We start from the raw sequence: 17,551 nt of genomic DNA, 5'->3' as shown, positions 1-17,551 counted from the left end.
TTTCAGTCGCTAAACTAACAAACAGTATCTCCTTACTGGTCTGTGACATGCTCGTTGCCATTCTGTGTCTATATCCCATCTTATGTATGTGAAGTTAGAGACAGAGGATAGTACCTATAATATGTCTGGAAAATAGATGAAGTATTTTCCATCTCATATTTTGATCTTTTATGCATGTATTATAACTGTTAATGCTATGTACTGATATATACGTTTTTTGTACTGTAGGACCTCAGCCATGTGGCTTCAGGGGAATCAGTAGATGAAGATATTCCTCCTCCTTCGGTATCACTACCTAAACTGGCTGCGCTGCTTCGGGTTTTCAGTACTGTGGTGAGGAGTATTGGGGAACGCTTCAGCCCAATTAGAGGGCCACCAATTACAGAAGCATATGTAACTGATGTAAGAATTCAAGTTTTTCTTCTCGTTTCCTGCTGACGTAATTTATCACCAAATAGTGATGCTATTCACTGCTGAGTTTGTTTGGGTTTTGTGAATTTTACATGAATATGTATATATATGCTCAGCTTTGAGGAAATGTATTTTCTTAAAGAAACATACTGGAAGAATTTTATTAAATATTAGGGTATAGATTGTGATAGCAGCACATGGGAGTCATACAGCATAAACTAGCTTTTTTTAGGTGTTTTAATTTCATGCAGCTAGGTTTATGCATGTGTTACCTGTCTTTGTAACCATAATGTTACCATTTATTCAGATTGTTATGACAGTATAAAAACTGAACTCAAATTACAAGTTTGTATTTATAAAACGTAGGAGTTTCTAGTCTATGCTGAAATTGTATCTAGCAAATCTGATAGCAAAGTCCACTTGTTCTAAAGTATAGGATGGGATAGTGTAAACTTATAATAAATATTATATAATATGCCAATAGCTGTTACACTTCCGTAACAGGAACTCTAGAGGATGTGGATGATTAAAAAAAAAAATGCTAGCAGTCAGAATCTTGTTGCTGCGTGAGCTGCACAACTGGAATTTATGCCCTTGCGACATTCTGTGAGGGACAAAACTTCTTGGGTAAATAAGTGTATGGGTTTTCCAATTAAAGCCAGGACAGTGATGTAACTTGTGTCTTAATCTGCAGAGGCTTCTTGTGACAAAAGCTCAAAAAAGAACACTAGTCTCTTTTACAAGAGGAGTTCTGTTGACATCAGTTGGAACTGAACAGAATTCTGAATAATGAATTTAGGTTTTCTAGGCTTTTAACTGACTAGGAAACCAGGCAATTGAAGGTTTGTTTTTTCTTCTGTAGTGCCATGATGTGCATTATTCAGAATATTCTTTTGACAGAATTTACCAAGCTGCAGAGTAGGTAATGGATGGGATATCAAATGGATATGGATATTATTACATAGCATGCAGTCCTTGACTCTTTTTTTAATGGAGTTTAATTTAGGTGTGTTTTTAATTTTCTAGGTGCTGTACAGAGTAATGAGATGTGTGACTACAGCGAACCAAGTATTCTTTTCTGAAGCTGTACTTACAGCTGCCAATGAGTGTGTTGGTGTTTTACTTGGCAGCCTAGATCCAAGTATGACCATACACTGTGACATGGTCATCACGTATGGATTAGATCAAATGGAAAACTGTCGGACTTGTGGCACGGATTATATCATTTCAGTTCTGAATCTGTTGACACTGGTTTGTACATATTTTTATTACTGTGGTTTTCACATTGGAAAATACTATTTTCTGAGCAAGCTTGCGTGTTTTTCTGTGTGTACTAAATATTCAAAACTCTTCCCTTCCTGATCAGAAGCAAGAAATTCCTCTTCTAAATGCTTGTGTTTTCTGTAAAGCATCTGCTGCTAGCTTTTTTTATGCATTTGGTTTGTAGATCATGGCGTTTAGTTTTAGCCTGAGCATTCGTGTTTTGTGGTTTGTGGGGTGGTGTTTTGGTTTGGTTTGGTTTTTTTTGGTGAGGGGTGGTTGGTTGTTTTTTCCACCCTGTCTGGCTTGACTGTTGAACAGTGCCATTCTCTGGCCTCTGCAGTTGATAACACCACACCACCTGGTGAATTTCAGAATCTTAGTGCATAATATGTTCTATTTATCTACTGATGCCATGATGCGGGAAATCAGACTTCGTCAATATATATAGCTCCATGTGTAGGCCACAGACTCTTAAACCTGCATTGATCTAAATGAATTGTGCAACTTTTAGCTCTCAGCTGTGCTGTTAAAGCCTGAAAATAACTAATTCTCTGAATGTGAATTTGGGAAAGCAAATACAACGTACTTGCATTGCTGGGAAGCTGATTTTTCTAGATACAGTGTGTATAAGCTAGAAAAAGTGTTTAAATTAATCTTAAATAATCTATTCTAATAAAAATTAATTCAGGTGAAGATGCTTACCATCTTGGCTTTTATCCCCAGATTGTTGAACAAATAAATACAAAACTACCATCGTCGTTTGTAGAGAAATTATTTATACCAGAGTCTAAACTACTTGTTCTTCGTTATCATAAGGAGAAAGAGGTAAGAGTAAGTGACTTCTGCAGGTGTTACAACAGCCTTCATGTATTGCCTAGAATATATTTATTAAGCTGTGAAACTTTGTTCATCTTAAATATATTTTTTTTAATCTAACTGCATATCTATAAAACTTCTGAAAAGGCAGATGCAGCTAGTTCTTGGTTTTGGCATTTAGATAAGGAATTGGTAGGCTGGACATTGTACCAGATAGGGAAGTCCTTAGCTGATGTGACTTTCATAGTCGGGTGTGTTGTGTGGATGATCTGGAAAGCAATTAACAGATTCTGCAAGTAAGTAGTACTTAATTACAGAAAACTGGAGATAGGTATGTGTATCAGACTAGGCTATTCATAGATAATGAAGCATAATTTTAAATTCAGTTTTGGTGATGAATATATGTTATGATTTCATGCTAATCAATGATTACTGTAATTATTTTATAATCTCAAGGTTGTTGCAGCAGCCCTTGCTGTATACCAAGCCGTACTGAGCCTGAAGAACATTCCTGTTTTGGAGACTGCTTATAGGTTGATTCTAGGAGAAATGACCTGTGCTCTGAATAGTCTTCTCTATAGTTTACATCTTCCTGATGCCTGTTCTGAAATCCAGCATGACTCTTTCAAGAAGCGTATCCTCAATGTGGATAATGCAAAGTTTATTGTTATATTTGACCTCAGTGCTCTAAGTACTATTGGAAATGCTAAAAACTCATTAATTGGGGTGAGTAAAAACTCTACAGATACAGTTTGTACAACAAGTTTAAAAACAATTTTTTACTTAAAGTATACTGTAATGTCTTTCACTATTAGTGCGCACATGTATGATTAAAATGATCATATTTGTTTCCTAAGATGTTAGTAGAAAAACTTTAGTATTGCAACTTTGGGGAAACTGAACAGGTGGATTGTGTCTCTAGTTGGTGCATAAGGAAAAACAGCTTCTAGGGAGGAGCATCTTATCAGGGTTATTAATGGATTGATTCGAAGATAGTCATAGTAATTCTTTTTAAAAATCAAGACAAATAAAAGCAGCTTTAGGTTGTCCTCTGGTGGTATATCAGCCATATGAAAACCTTGGTTTCAGACCTTTCCAAATAAAAACTTATACTGCTTTGAACAGGTTGCTTAAAAAGAGGAAAGAAAATAGTTGCAATTACGGTCAGAAAAGTGAGTTAAATTATTTCCCATGGGAAGAAGCAAAACACAATAATTAATGGTGTGGAAATGACACTTAAAAATAGGTCCTGTTTATTATGTTTGTTTGTTGCTGTTGTTTTATAGATGTGGGCCCTTTCACCGACTGTATTTGCACTACTGAGTAAAAATCTGATGATTGTTCATGGTGACATAGCAGTTCATTTTCCTGCTGTCCAGTATGCAGTACTCTATACGTTATATTCACACTGTTCCAGGTATGAAGATTAATAATTCATCAGTATTTTAAGAGCACTAGGATGGACTGATCTGAATAGATTATGTTGTTGAAGGGATGAATTTAAATAATCTATTACAATTAAGCTTTTGTTCCAACTTCCCTAATCAGTTTTTACTTTCATTAATTGAAGGGAGTCTGTATCTCAGCCAAGAAAGCATATCCTGGCTTAAAATTTGGCATTTTATTCAAAGGCAGATTAGAAGTCTTGTGTTTGAATAGAGATAACTGAGGGAGAACTCTACTGAAGTAAATAAGGACAGACTATTTACTGTTTTGCTTACTGTGAGATCTAGGAGAGGTAATGAAATGTAAACAACAGATTTAAACACACTTTGGAACTTATTACTACAAAATGTTGCTGAAGTAGGGGAATATACTAGTTTAACTGTTACTCTACCCATTTCTTGGTTCTGGTGATTTTTCACTATGCATTTGATACCAGCCACAGTTGAAACCAGGTTATGGGGCTGCATGGACTGATGTCAAATTGTCACTTTGTTGTTTTCGGCTAGGGATCAGAACACGTGGGTTTTGACAGAATGTACACCCACACAGTAACCATGTTAACTTTTGCTGCTGGGTTTTTTGGTTGTTCTCATTTGTTTGGTGTTTTTTGTTGTTGTTGTTTTTCCCCTCTCTTGTATACTTTAAGGAAGTACCCCTATTCTTGGGGTGGGTTTATATTATGTTTTTCCTTGCCTTTTCAGGCATGACCATTTCATATCCAGTAGCCTCAGTTCTTCCTCTCCCTCTCTGTTTGATGGAGCAGTTATAAGTACTGTAACCACAGCAACAAAAAAACATTTTTCAATCATACTAAACCTTTTGGGGCTACTGCTTAAGAAGGATAACCTTACTCAAGACACCAGGTAACTAACGTTTTCTTACTAATCAGGAGGCTTTTTTTTTTCCTTACCAGTAGAATGCCTTAATTCAGAAACCAGGATAATTTTAGTTGTAAAATTTGGGATAAATTTAACCAATCAGATATTTGGGGTTTTTTTATTATTTGAAACATTGATAATGACATACCTGTGGAAAAAGTAGCTGCTGATTTTTAGGCATGAAAATTATAAAAATTGAAGCCATCGTAAGATCTATACAGTAAAAGCAGAGCTATCCAAGCTTACTGAAAAAAGGTTTTTGTTCAGTAGTAGTACCCTTTTACCATAGTTACAACCCTGTATTACCAAAATGTTGTGAAAGCTAGGGAGCATTTTAATGTTCCAAAAGCTGCTGTTTAAAAAAAAAAAAAGTGTTCTGGTACAATACTCATCTGTAATGTGAAGTAGTTTAAGTTATATTGAAAGATATCTTTCTGTAACTGTATAGGGTGACTAACATTTTTGTTTTTTGAAGGAAACTACTTATGACATGGGCTTTGGAAGTGGCTGTTCTGATGAAAAAATCGGAAACATATGCACCGTTATTTTCTCTCCCATCTTTTCATAAATTTTGTAAAGGACTTTTGGCAAACAGTAAGATATCACATATTTTTACTTAACTGTCTTTTACTTGGCATAATTAAGTGACCTTGTCATATACCACCGATAGCTGTAACTACTTATTGTTTAATTTACTTTTGGGTAGGCTTCCAGTTTGTATTGCACGAAAACTTACACTCCTGTATTTTTCCTCAAGTGGATCCCTACCTATTACTTATGCAAACAATTTCTTGTCCTTGAGTAACAATTTGTGATTGTGAAATTGTGAAAAGCATCTACCAAAAATGTCAGTGATGTGCCAAATCTTACTTGTAAGATTGCATTATATTATATCATATATTGATAACAAAAGCAATGGAACCGTTCCATAATGTGATGTATTGTTTGTTTTGGATTTCAAAACCTGGAAACAGAAATATGGGAACAAATGCTTTTAGCACCATAATACTAGCAAGAGCAGTAACTTCCCAAGGCCAGGAGTTACAACTTCACCTTCCTTTTTTTCTATTGAAATATATTGTGTACAACACCAGTGTATGGGGACCATAGAAGGACTAATCTGTCAGCTGTCGGAAAAGACCCATGAGAACATTTATCACAAGCGACTTTGTTACTAGTCATTTACTTGCTTACAGTAAAACTAGTCAATGAAAAAGTTTTGCTTGAAGCCTCTGTCTCCTGCCAGCTATACTGTAATGTATGCAGATGTTCTACCGCAAACAGAGTAATGCATAAATTACCTAATTCTAGGAAGAATAACTTTTTTTTTCTTTCAACTCCTTAATTCAGCCCTTCTGGATGATATGAACATTTGTCTTCAAGCATGTAGTAGTCTCCATGCCCTGTCTTCCTCCCTCCCAGATGACCTTTTACAAAGGTACTTGCACAGAATTCTGTATAATATTTGAATTATGCTGTTAATGGAAATGTTACCACCTTTCTTTTTCCTTTTTGGTGATGCAGATGTGTTGATGTGTGTCGTGTTCAACTAGTACATAGTGGTGCTCGTGTAAGACAAACTTTTGGAAAACTTCTGAAGTCGATTCCTTTAGATGTTGTGTTGAGGTAAGTTGTTGAAATTAACTTCAATGACATATTTGAAGAATAATGCCAGTTGAACGTTGTCATGCTTTTTGATTTTTAAAGTATGGCTGCATGGAGTGTCTTGTATCTCTTTTACTTTGCAGGTCTAAGAACAGTAGGTAGTACACAAAGTAATTAACAAATTTCATAAACTATGCAACACTTCTTGTAGCAAATATGAATACTCGTAAGGTACATGTTATCCAGAGCTTCGGCAATATTACATCCTGCAAGTTGTCTCAGGCCTGAACTTTTGAAAGCACCAGAGAATATACTTATTTCCAGTCATTGCGTGTGTGTGTGTAACTTTTTTGCACAACTTCTTTGATGTATTCAAGTGCATTGTAACATGGGTTGTTTTCTCTCTTCCTGTAGTAACCGTACCCACACAGAAATACAAGAAATTTCTTTGGCTATAAGAAGTCATATGAGCAAAGCTCCAAGTAATACATTCCACCCACAGGATTTCTCTGATGTCATTAGTTTTATTTTGTATGGAAACTCTCACCGAACTGGGTAAGAACTTTTAAAACTGAAATCCATGGATGTTGAATTTACAGTAAACAATTCAAAACCGTATTTAGTTTTAAATTTGTAATTATGTTTACAAATTACATTGATTTACCTTCAGTCATTTACTGAAGTATTTATAAGTATCTTCAAATGCACACCTTTTTTGCATAATTGCCTATGTACATTGCTGCTTGGAAATAATCATATGAAAGACTTGAGGGCAACAGGGGGCTGAAGTGTGTGCAATATAAACTTGTTGCCACGTGAATTTGTGTTAATGTGCTGATGTTTTCTTTCAGGAAGGATAATTGGTTAGAAAGATTATTCTATAGCTGTCAAAGACTAGATAAGAGAGATCAGCCAACCATCCCTCGTAATCTGTTGAAGACTGATGCTGTTCTTTGGCAATGGGCTGTTTGGGAAGCAGCTCAGTTTACTGTTCTTTCGAAGTTACGAACTCCTCTGGGTAGAGCCCAAGATACATTTCAAACAATTGAAGGTAATGTAAAATATATAGTTTATTTTCATGGGATTTTTTCTTGTAAGGTTGAGCAGCTAAGAACTTTGTGTCCAAGGCAAGAAGTGCAGTGGCTTTGTTTTTCAGTGATTATAGATTTTTAGCATATTTTTGACTGATACATCAAGAAATGTAATTGCAGAAGAGCAGTTGCATAATTATTAACTTTTGAGAGATTTTGAGAGATCATTGCTATCCCTTGACACACTTAAATAAAGTACTTCTGGTAACTATTTTTTTTCCATGTTTTGGTAAAATGCTTAGGTATTATTAGGAGTCTTGCAGCCCATACGTTAAACCCTGACCAAGATGTTAGCCAGTGGACTACTGCAGACAACGATGAAGGACACAGTAGCAACCAGCTTAGGCTTGTTCTCCTTCTACAGTATCTGGAGAACTTGGAAAAATTGATGTACAATGCTTATGAAGGATGTGCCAATGCCCTTACCTCTCCACCCAAGGTTTGTCTGTCTTATGGTGCTGATGTTACTTGAAAGTCTATTGAATGAACAGTGTTTTCAAGGTTGTTCAGGTCTTGACTGTGGAAGTTCAGAAAAACTTAAACAAAGTTGGAGACTCTAATTTGTCTTGCTTTGACTTTGGCTTATTCCTAGAGAAACATGAAAACAGGACTTATTTCTGGAGTACCAGCTTGTATAGTGGTATAAAATCAAGTGTGTAGTAAGTCTGATTTGTAGTAGTCGCTTATTTGTAGATTGTCAGCAGTCCTGTTATAAAGTAATACAATTATTTGAGGCTTTAAATTGCTTTTTGAGGAGTACAGTAATTATTTATAAACAACATACCCTTTTGTGTAGTTCTAACTGCGAAGTGCTCTTCACTGTTGAAATAAGCTGTTTAATTAGCAGACTTTGGTAGTAATGTACAGTTTATAGTCAGTTTACTTCAAGATTTTTAGCTTGCAAGTAAGCCTGGCCAGTTGTGGGCTATGCATGATTTCAAACCATCTTCATTAATAAAATGGAAGATGCAGAATTTTACCTTTTTCATAATCTCTCAATTGAAAACTCAACTACCTGTCCTGACTGATTGTTGTAAGTATTTAAGTACTTAATGTAACTGTTTTGATTCATGCAGAATGGTGTTGTAAAACTTACTTTTTCTGTCTTTAAAGGTTATCAGGACATTCTTTTATACTAATCGTCAGACATGCCAAGATTGGGTCACGCGGATTAGACTTTCCATCATGAGAGTTGGGTTGCTGGCCGGCCAGCCTGCTGTGACAGTCAGGCATGGCTTTGATTTACTCACAGAAATGAAAACTAACAATAGTATTTCTCAGGTAATCTCTTCTCAAGCTCTGTAGGCTATTGCAAAAATATTTCCACATCATTCTAAAAGAACTAAGCTAAGGCAATCAGTAGTTATTAAACCAAGTGGTAAAAGACTGCATTGTACAGACATGCTTCTGTATTGACAGACTTTTGTGGTTAAGTGATACTGTATGTTGGAGGTTAGGATGTACTGTATATATGTGGTCAAATACTATAAGTAAATGAATGCTGTAGGTTGTTCACAGTTGGAATTGAGCAATTCTTTTTAAGTGGAAGATTCTGCTTAAACCTTATGAAACTGCTATTATATTAGTGTGGCCTTCCTGAGCTTGTGGCAGTGTAATGTCTCTGCTTACCTGTGGGTATGGGCAGGGGGGATGTATCGTGAGGGTATCCTTCCTCTGTAAGCAGCTAGCAGGTAAGCATGGGGTGAGATCAGTAGATAAAATGGTTAAGCCTTCTTAAAAAGGCTGAATAGTTTCTTCAGTACATGACTTGATTTGCTTAAATATTTTAACAAAGGAGGTTTGATAGATTTGCTTCCTGCCTCTTTATGAATTCTCATACTTACATAGATATAGGCCATCACATAGTGATTGCTAACTGCTGACATTTAGGCTATGGATTCACAGCATATCCTCTTCCCTTAGCTCCCCTGCTTTTCCAAAAGCAGTGTAATGGATGAATATGCAAAGCACTTCACTTGTACATGCGTATAATAAAATACTATTTTACTATTTCCAAGTATTTAACCGTGTATATAGCTTTTATTTTATGTGAGACTTCTCTAATAAAGCTTTCGGTTTGGTTTTAGGGAAATGAATTGGAGGTGACAATTACGATGCTAGTAGAAGCATTATGTGAGCTTCACTGTCCTGAAGCTATTCAGGGTATCGCTGTCTGGTCTTCTGCTGTACTTGGGAAGAGTCTTGCCTGGATCAATTCTGTAGCTCTCCAAGCAGAAGGGCGGTAAGTTTTCTCAGATAACTGAATGTTACAAACTTGGACACTTTTTCCTTCTTATGCATAGTTCTGCTTCTGAATCTTTTAAATTGTGGTGTGAATCAAGGCTGTTGATGTAATTTCCATGTCCAAGTCATTGTGTCTTTCAGAGGTACCCAATGCATTCAGTGTTTTTAGGTACTTTAACTTTTAACTAAATTACCAGGAATTTAATATAAATGGTGTTTCTAAGCTGTTTTTTCTTGGTTTTTCATACCCAGCAATACTATTTTCATATTGTATTTAATTTTCCATTGCAAAATATTATTAATTTAAATATTTTCTAATGAAGTTTCTGACCAATGGTGTGATTTGGTTACCTGCTATAGTTTGCAAAGAGAGGGACTCCCAAGGGAGATGTTTTGCAGTTTTAGTTCAGTTTTGAAAATGTAGCTTCTACGTCTATTGAAGTAGAATCTTTGGCTGCAGGTACAAATAAGTGAGTCAGTGTTCCAGGTGGGATATGCCTTCCTTTTGGTGTTTTCAGCTCCTTAAAGGAACACATCCTTGGTTCTGTATGAAATGAAAAAGGGACACCTGTCATTATTTACCTGCAGTGTAAGATTACCACAACAAAACAAAAAAATGAGGTTTTGCATTTACAACTCTCTACCATTTTTGTTAGATTACTTAAAATAACGTGCAGCTTTGTAATGTGAGAAGTTTCTCAGAAATGTGAAGTTTAAGGTGTGAATTGTTGCCCTAGACTCAGTTTTACAATCCTCTCTTAAATGATACATAGTTAATCAGTATTCAGGTTTACTCATTCACTTAAAAAGTGTGACAGTCAAATAAAAAACTTAATTGTCTCCTTTAATCTGTACTTGGTTTGAAGTTGGCATTAAAACCTGAATGGAAAAGTTTTTATACTGTGCTATAACCTGGAAATTCAGATGGCAAACATGTATTCTACGTTACCCTTTTCTTTTGCTGAAGGTGACATGAACTTTTTGAGTATTGTGCTAAAGAAATGTTTAAAATATATTCTATTTACCAAAAAAGAAAACTGGTTCTGTAAAATGCTGACTAAAATATTCAACCATTTAAGGTTTGAAAAAGCAACTGCAGAGTATCAGGAGCACCTGTGCTCCATGACAGGAGTGGATTGCTGCATAACAGGCTTTGACAAAACTGTTCTGAAGTTGGCCAATTCAAACAGTGTGAATAATGCCAGCCCAAAGCATTCCTTGAATGGTCAGTATTTATTGTTTTCTTTTTAGAAGAAATACAATATTGTTACTGTATGTACATAAAATTGGAATGTTCGTTGATATAGCCGTGGTAGTGATGGTGTCTGATTCTTAAATCTGAACATCTATTTGTTTGCAGTTAAACTGAACTGGTAATGCCATTGAAACCAGTAGTATGCATAGAAGGTTTGCAGTATTGAGGTCTGGATGAATGAAATTAAAAATAATAGTAAAATACCTTGTAACTTACAAATTGAATTCTAAATTATTTTAGATCATGACTTAAGGCTTATTATTTATGATACAATTATATCGTAAATGCACTAGTTACAGTGTTTTAATTACTGAGACTTGGTTTCAGTATTCAGTTTTGTCTTTGAAAAGGGACCTTCTTTGTTCTTAATTCTAGTTACTCTGTTTATCTGTTTTGATGCTTCTTTACAGAAATGGACTAAATTCTTCCAAAACCTCCTTTGAAAAGGTTCTGGTTTTTTTAAGTGAAAGAAGAATACTGTAAATGTTATGTAACTACTTGATTATTTTTTTTTAAAATTAAGTGGTTTTCTTGACAAAAGACATAGAAATTACATTTGAGTAACAGAATTGCTATTTAAAAATATGTAAGCATAAATATATATTAAAGTATATGTACTTTTTTTTTGCTGTTTCACAGGAGAAACTAGAAAAACTGTTCTGACTAAGCCAAGTGACTCTTCACCTGAAGTTATAAACTACTTGGGTAACAAAGCATGTGAATGTTACATTTCCATTGCTGACTGGTCTGCTGTTCAGGAGTGGCAGAATATGGTCCATGAATTGAAGAAAAGCAATAGTAATACCTCAATCAATCTGAAAGCAGATTTTAACTACATAAAGTAAGCATATAATGAATTTATTCAGCAGTGTCTTACAGTTCCGTATCTTAGAACTGAAATACTAAAGTCTTTATGGATTTTAGAAACCAGATGTTATTGAAATAGAGGCATGATAAGAAGAAAGTTGTGTTCAGAGAGGGAAAACTTTGCCATGTTATTTACTAGCCATACAGATAAATAAAGAGGTAACATAATTCTAAATAGTTACTATGACTTTCTGACTGCTGAGGTTTCTTAGTGTTCAAGAAAACCATCTTTTCATTGAAAGTAAAAGAAAATTTATTCTACTTCTGTTGGTAGAAGATGCATCCTTTTGCACAACTTAATAGTAAAAAATAAAATTGATCTCAGTGGTACAGTTCTTCAAAAATATTTTAATTCAGTAGTTGAATGTAAAAAGTATATTAAGGAGGTGGTCTTGGCTGCTTACATTTTTTTGGTTCCATTTTTTTAAATGGAACATGGAATTGTTGTTTGTGCATTTATTTCCTAACCCTTGATATTTGTCTTGAAAATTCTTCATGATGTTGAAATACTCCCTCAATGTTTAAGGGTCCTTTCTGTTTCATTTGACACCTTCATTACTTTCTATCCCTATACTATTGTGGTGAAGATTGTAAAATCCTCTTGGCTGAAACTTGTTGACTTGAAAATAAAACCGTATAAGGAAGCTTCAAAATAAAATCTTGCAGGTCTGAAAAGGTGACTACTTTTGTCAGAGAAAGGGGTGATCCTTTTTCTTACTTCAGTAACTCAGTATTGTACATTTAATCCATTAGGAAAGGGAGTGCTTGTCACAGATGTGAGAATGTGTCATTTTCTGAATGTTCGTGGTTTTGTAAACTAAACCCACTGTAATGATAAACATCGCAAGTACTTGCTGTAATGATGCAGAGGTCTGGTTGTTTTGACGGGCTTGAGTTAATTTTCATCCAGGTAATTACTGGAAGTAAAGATACTAAATCATCAGAAAAATCCTGTAAAGAGCTCCTGAGGATGCGGAGCACGTTGACTCCTCCACTCCTGAGCAGGCTGATAAGCGACTCTGTGTAGTAATGACAATCAAAATTATTCAGCAGAAGGGGGAGTTTTCACATGCTGAATACTTTTGTTTTTTTCTGATGCAGATACTTAGATAATTCTCCTTCAGTGGATAGTAACAAGAATATTGAACCTTTGAATCTTCTGTATTTCAGAGTCGTCAAGCCTGTTAACCTTTTAGTCCCTTTTTCTGTGTAGTTCTGTAAAAATCTGTAATGCCCAAATTATTTCCATTATTTCCTAATGTGGAATAATGAGGGAAAAATTAAAATTGCTGCTTCAGGCCATTAAACAATATAAATTTGGATGATCCACAACCTGCATGATATTCCAGTATTTCTGGTATTTTGGTTTTGTGTAAACTGAAGTGATGAAACCATCACCTCATGAAATTCTGCCCGCAAACTTATTTTCCTGTGCAGGGGAAAGAGTTTTGGGGTTTTCTTGATTTGACTTTGGAAAGAGTTTAAAACCAAATTTTTTCTTCCTGGCTGTGGTGGTAGAGTATTATATATAGTGTGATGATAAAAGCTTCACAGCCGGGGAGGTGTGGGTTTTTTTCCTTTCACTTTGATACTGAATTTGCCCAGTTGGTGCAGTACTATTGTCTTTTACTGATCTATATGAAAGTTGGTATTTTTGCTTAGGATTAATCATTAGTGCTCTGTAGGATTTTGAGTTAGGCTTGAGTCTTTCTTTTTAGCTATATAAGACACTTAGCAACTGGAATGAAGTAAGAAATGTGAAAATAAAACTATAAACATTGAATTGCAGATCTCTGAGCAGCTTTGAGTCTGGACAACTTACTGAATGCACTGAACAACTAGAATTATTACCAGGAGAAAATATCAACCTACTTGCAGGGGGATCCAAAGAAAAAATAGGTATACACACCTAAGTTAACATTACTTCAAATACAAAAGTAAATATTTCTTCATGTGTCTGTCTCTATAAATGAGAGACTGAACTTCTGAATGCAGTTTGCTGTGTTCAGTGGACTGACCGTAACGTTTATGAATCGAGCTTCAAAATGATTGGCAGTGATCATTGTAACTGTTGATACAGGAGTTAATGTGTTTGTTTATAAGTAATTTATCATCAATTTCAAATATGAATGCATATATATATAAAATATATATATATTAAAGAAGGTTTTTTTTCCAAACTTCCTTGCTTTCAAAAATGCATTCTCAGTGACACTTGATAAAAATTTGGCAGTTCTGGTTGGTTTCAATTGTTTAATCTCCATGTAGACATGAAGAAGCTCCTCCCTAATATGCTAAGTCCTGATCCAAGAGAACTTCAAAAAGCAGTTGAAGTACAGCTTTTGAGAAGTTCAGTATGTCTGGCGACAGCTGTAAACCACATAGAACAGGAGCAAAAGTGGCAGTCAATATCAGAGTAAGTTGAAATGTGCTTTGAATGAAAGAATGTAATATACTGTGAAAAGCTGTTCTATTTGTTAAACATAAGTTTGTGAAAAGCCTACTCCGCTTTGTACTTCAGCACCTGTGGTAGTTTGCTACCAGTTTTAGCTGTTGTGAGTTATAAGCTTACTGAAGAAAAACAAGATTATGTTTAACTTGGAGATTATGTAGTTCTTTAAGTTGATAAGTACTGCTGCTTGTTGATTTAATTAAAGTATCATAGTGGCACTTGTGTGTGATATTGCAAGATCTTCTCATCTCTTTGAAGATGTTGAATTTGCTTTTTCTTCAGTAATTTTGAGACCACTGTTTATTCTTAAAGTCTAGCTGAAGAATCAGAACAGCCGTTTTTTTTCATTTCAGAAACGTTATTAAGTACTTAAAGCAAACATCACGAATCGCTATTGGCCCTTTAAGACTTTCCACTCTCACCGTGTCTCAGTCTTTACCAGTATTGAGCACTCTTCAGTTGTATTGTTCTTCTGCTTTGGAAAATACTGTATCCAACAGGCTGACATCAGAGGTAGGTCTGTGTTTAAAACCTAAATAGGAGTAATGTCTTTTTCCATGTCAGGTCATGAAGTTTTGCATATAGAACTTATATTAATCTTTTTAAGCATTCTTAATCATACTGTAAAAAGACCTGTTAGTTTTCTAGCTAAAGACACATAGTTTTCTAATGTGCCTTGACCCAGGTTTTTTTAAATATACTTCAATTTGACTTCTTTTTATAGTTATACTATCTCCTTCAGTTACACTTGTAGTATTTTTAAAGTTTTGTTGGTTGTTGCTTTTTAGAGAAGTGTTGCTGTTTCATCTCTAAATACTTTGTAGCACTTATTCCTACAACACGTGTAATTTACTTTAAAAGTAACTTTAAAATATTTATCAAAAAACAATCACTTCAGCAATTAAAAACTCCATGTCTAACTTCAAACAGTATGAGTGATCTAGTTCTAATTTCTAAACATGTTGTCCAGAAAACAGATCTACTTGATTTTAAGCTATTCTTAGTGTTGTCCTGTCAAAATCAAGCATGTCTTTCTAGAGTTGAATAAAATATTTGCATTTTATTAGTTAACGATAGAGTGGCTACTAATACAAATAAGCTCTGCACAAAAATGCTCATTGGTTTTAATAGATAAAAATACATTTTGATAAAGATGTGTCATGACAACTGTGCAATTTCTATGCCTCTTTCAGGACTGTCTTATACCTCTCTTCAATGATGCTTTGAGGTCATGCAAACAACATGATGTAAGGCCATGGATGCATGCACTGAGGTACACAGTGTACCAGAATCAACTGATGGAAAAACTTAAAGGTATAAAAGCTCTCATTTTAGTGTTATGAAAAGTAAACTTAAATCTGCTGAAAGCAGCAGCTGTGTCTTTTTCTATTATTTTAGGTGGATTACTTTTAAAAAGCAGAGTTCTGGTTATTTGCGTGACTTGTTTATAACTGGGAGTCTCAATTACTACTGTAATGTAGACTGTTAAAAAGAACAAAAATTATTCCGAAATGCTTAGCAATTCTACATTTACTCCTCTGGTTACACTTTTACTTGCTCATCTCTTCATACTTTAAATACTTTCACTTCCGAACACTTCAGCACTATCAGTAATGGGTCTTTAAAAACAGTCAGAAGGCATTTAAATATACAGTATGATAAAAGGCAATGGGAGAAAAATTGTATTGGGGACAAGTAGATTTCTTAGTTAAGAAGACTGCTTATTGTTAAAAAAATACATTTTTGCCCAACAGATAATCTGTGGAAATACTTTTTTTTTGTTTTGGATGGGGTATATTAACGTTCAAGGCAGAAGTCATCCAAATTTGTGAAGGTGTTAGGAAGTATAAAAGGGCTGAGCAATTTTTTACTGATGGCTATATATGGAATAGATTGGACAGAAACTATGTATATAATGTAGGTGCAATTATTGTTTGTTTAATATTTTTGTTTACAATGTCTTGGTTTCTTCTGCAGAACCAACAGTCCCAATTAAAAGCCATCTAATGGAGCTGGGCTTAACAGCAGCAAAATTTGCACGGAAGAGAGGAAATATTGCTCTAGCTACACGACTGCTTGCCCAGTGCAGTGAAGTTCAGCTAGGAAAAACCACCACTGCACAAGACTTAGTCCAGCACTTCAAAAAATTGTCTACACCAGGTCAGATAGATGAAAAATGGGGTCCTGAACTTGATATTGAGAAAACAAAATTGTTATACACAGCAGGTGAGTATTTGCTAATTACATTGTAGATATTTGAGCTTCTTGTCCTTATAACCATGCTAATTCCCCTGACCTTGAAGAAATCATAGAACAGTATCATTAGGAACTAATTTCATCCTATTAACTGTTGTCTTGGTCTGAAAGTGTTCTCTCAAGTCTTTTGTTACTTGTAATTTTTAACTTCAAAAGAGAATTTTCTCTGTAAAAATACATTGTTACCAGCCGTATCTGAATATGCTGAATTTCAGAAGTGTTTTGACTAAACACTTAACTGAAAATACGCTTTTCATGATATGCAGGTCAGTCAACACATGCCATGGAAATGCTGAGTTCTTGTGCCATATCCTTTTGCAAATCTGCCAAAGCTGAATATGCAGTTGCTAAATCTATTCTCACGCTGGCTAAATGGATTCAAGCAGAATGGAAAGAAATTTCAGGACAGTTGAAACAAGTATATAGAGCTCGACAGCAGCAGAATCACACTGGTCTGTCTACCCTGTCTAAAAACATATGTAATTTGATTGATCTCCCAGCTGTTAATACGCTAGAAGAGGAATATCCTAGGATTGAAAGTGAATCTACAGGTAGATTTGTTCTCACTCGTGCTTTGTTAAATTATTTACTAATGATTCCACTGAGGGATAGCATCATTTACACTGATAAACACTAAGTGCTCCATCACTCATGTATTTGTTTTCCTAATACATGTATAACCACTGTGTGCTTTGTGCAATAGGTAGCTATACACAGTTAAAAACCCCAAACACCTTAAGATTGTTATTTCATATTTCTTTCACATTTTTCTGATTCAAGTGATGGTGGCTGGAGAAGAAACTGGAATGCATTTATTTTATGTTGAGGAGGTTATTAATTTTTGTTATGTTTTTGTCTGCTTTCGGCTCCTGTGTTTGCTAAAGTTTGAATGAAATCTTTCAGATTAAGTGTTGTCAGGATTTATTTTTTAAGGCCTTGATAATTGTGAAAAGCTGTTACCTTAGAT

At 34.9% G+C, this 17,551-nt stretch overlaps 1 protein-coding gene across 3 annotated transcripts in view; it reads left to right on the top strand.

Annotated features, from left to right (window-relative positions):
- Positions 1–17,551, top strand: part of SMG1 (SMG1 nonsense mediated mRNA decay associated PI3K related kinase) — a 67,351-nt gene that overhangs the window by 25,729 nt on the left and 24,071 nt on the right. For 2 of the 3 annotated variants that reach the window (XM_040592251.1, XM_040592250.1), the window contains 22 exons: positions 229–402; positions 1,438–1,662; positions 2,398–2,499; positions 2,947–3,216; positions 3,777–3,907; positions 4,638–4,799; positions 5,290–5,408; positions 6,165–6,252; positions 6,339–6,440; positions 6,834–6,974; positions 7,271–7,470; positions 7,753–7,949; positions 8,624–8,791; positions 9,598–9,752; positions 10,834–10,979; positions 11,649–11,850; positions 13,666–13,775; positions 14,145–14,292; positions 14,682–14,841; positions 15,522–15,642; positions 16,306–16,554; positions 16,851–17,135. In XM_040592251.1, the coding sequence (XP_040448185.1) occupies positions 229–402; positions 1,438–1,662; positions 2,398–2,499; positions 2,947–3,216; positions 3,777–3,907; positions 4,638–4,799; positions 5,290–5,408; positions 6,165–6,252; positions 6,339–6,440; positions 6,834–6,974; positions 7,271–7,470; positions 7,753–7,949; positions 8,624–8,791; positions 9,598–9,752; positions 10,834–10,979; positions 11,649–11,850; positions 13,666–13,775; positions 14,145–14,292; positions 14,682–14,841; positions 15,522–15,642; positions 16,306–16,554; positions 16,851–17,135 (3,655 nt within the window). The remainder of the gene's footprint in view (positions 1–228; positions 403–1,437; positions 1,663–2,397; positions 2,500–2,946; positions 3,217–3,776; positions 3,908–4,637; positions 4,800–5,289; positions 5,409–6,164; positions 6,253–6,338; positions 6,441–6,833; positions 6,975–7,270; positions 7,471–7,752; positions 7,950–8,623; positions 8,792–9,597; positions 9,753–10,833; positions 10,980–11,648; positions 11,851–13,665; positions 13,776–14,144; positions 14,293–14,681; positions 14,842–15,521; positions 15,643–16,305; positions 16,555–16,850; positions 17,136–17,551) is intronic. The other variant, XM_040592252.1, reaches the window with a different exon arrangement.

This window comes from Falco naumanni, chromosome 4, assembly GCF_017639655.2.
Source record: "Falco naumanni isolate bFalNau1 chromosome 4, bFalNau1.pat, whole genome shotgun sequence".
Classification (NCBI taxonomy): domain Eukaryota; kingdom Metazoa; phylum Chordata; class Aves; order Falconiformes; family Falconidae; genus Falco; species Falco naumanni.
This window is presented reverse-complemented; position numbering and strand designations above follow the sequence as displayed.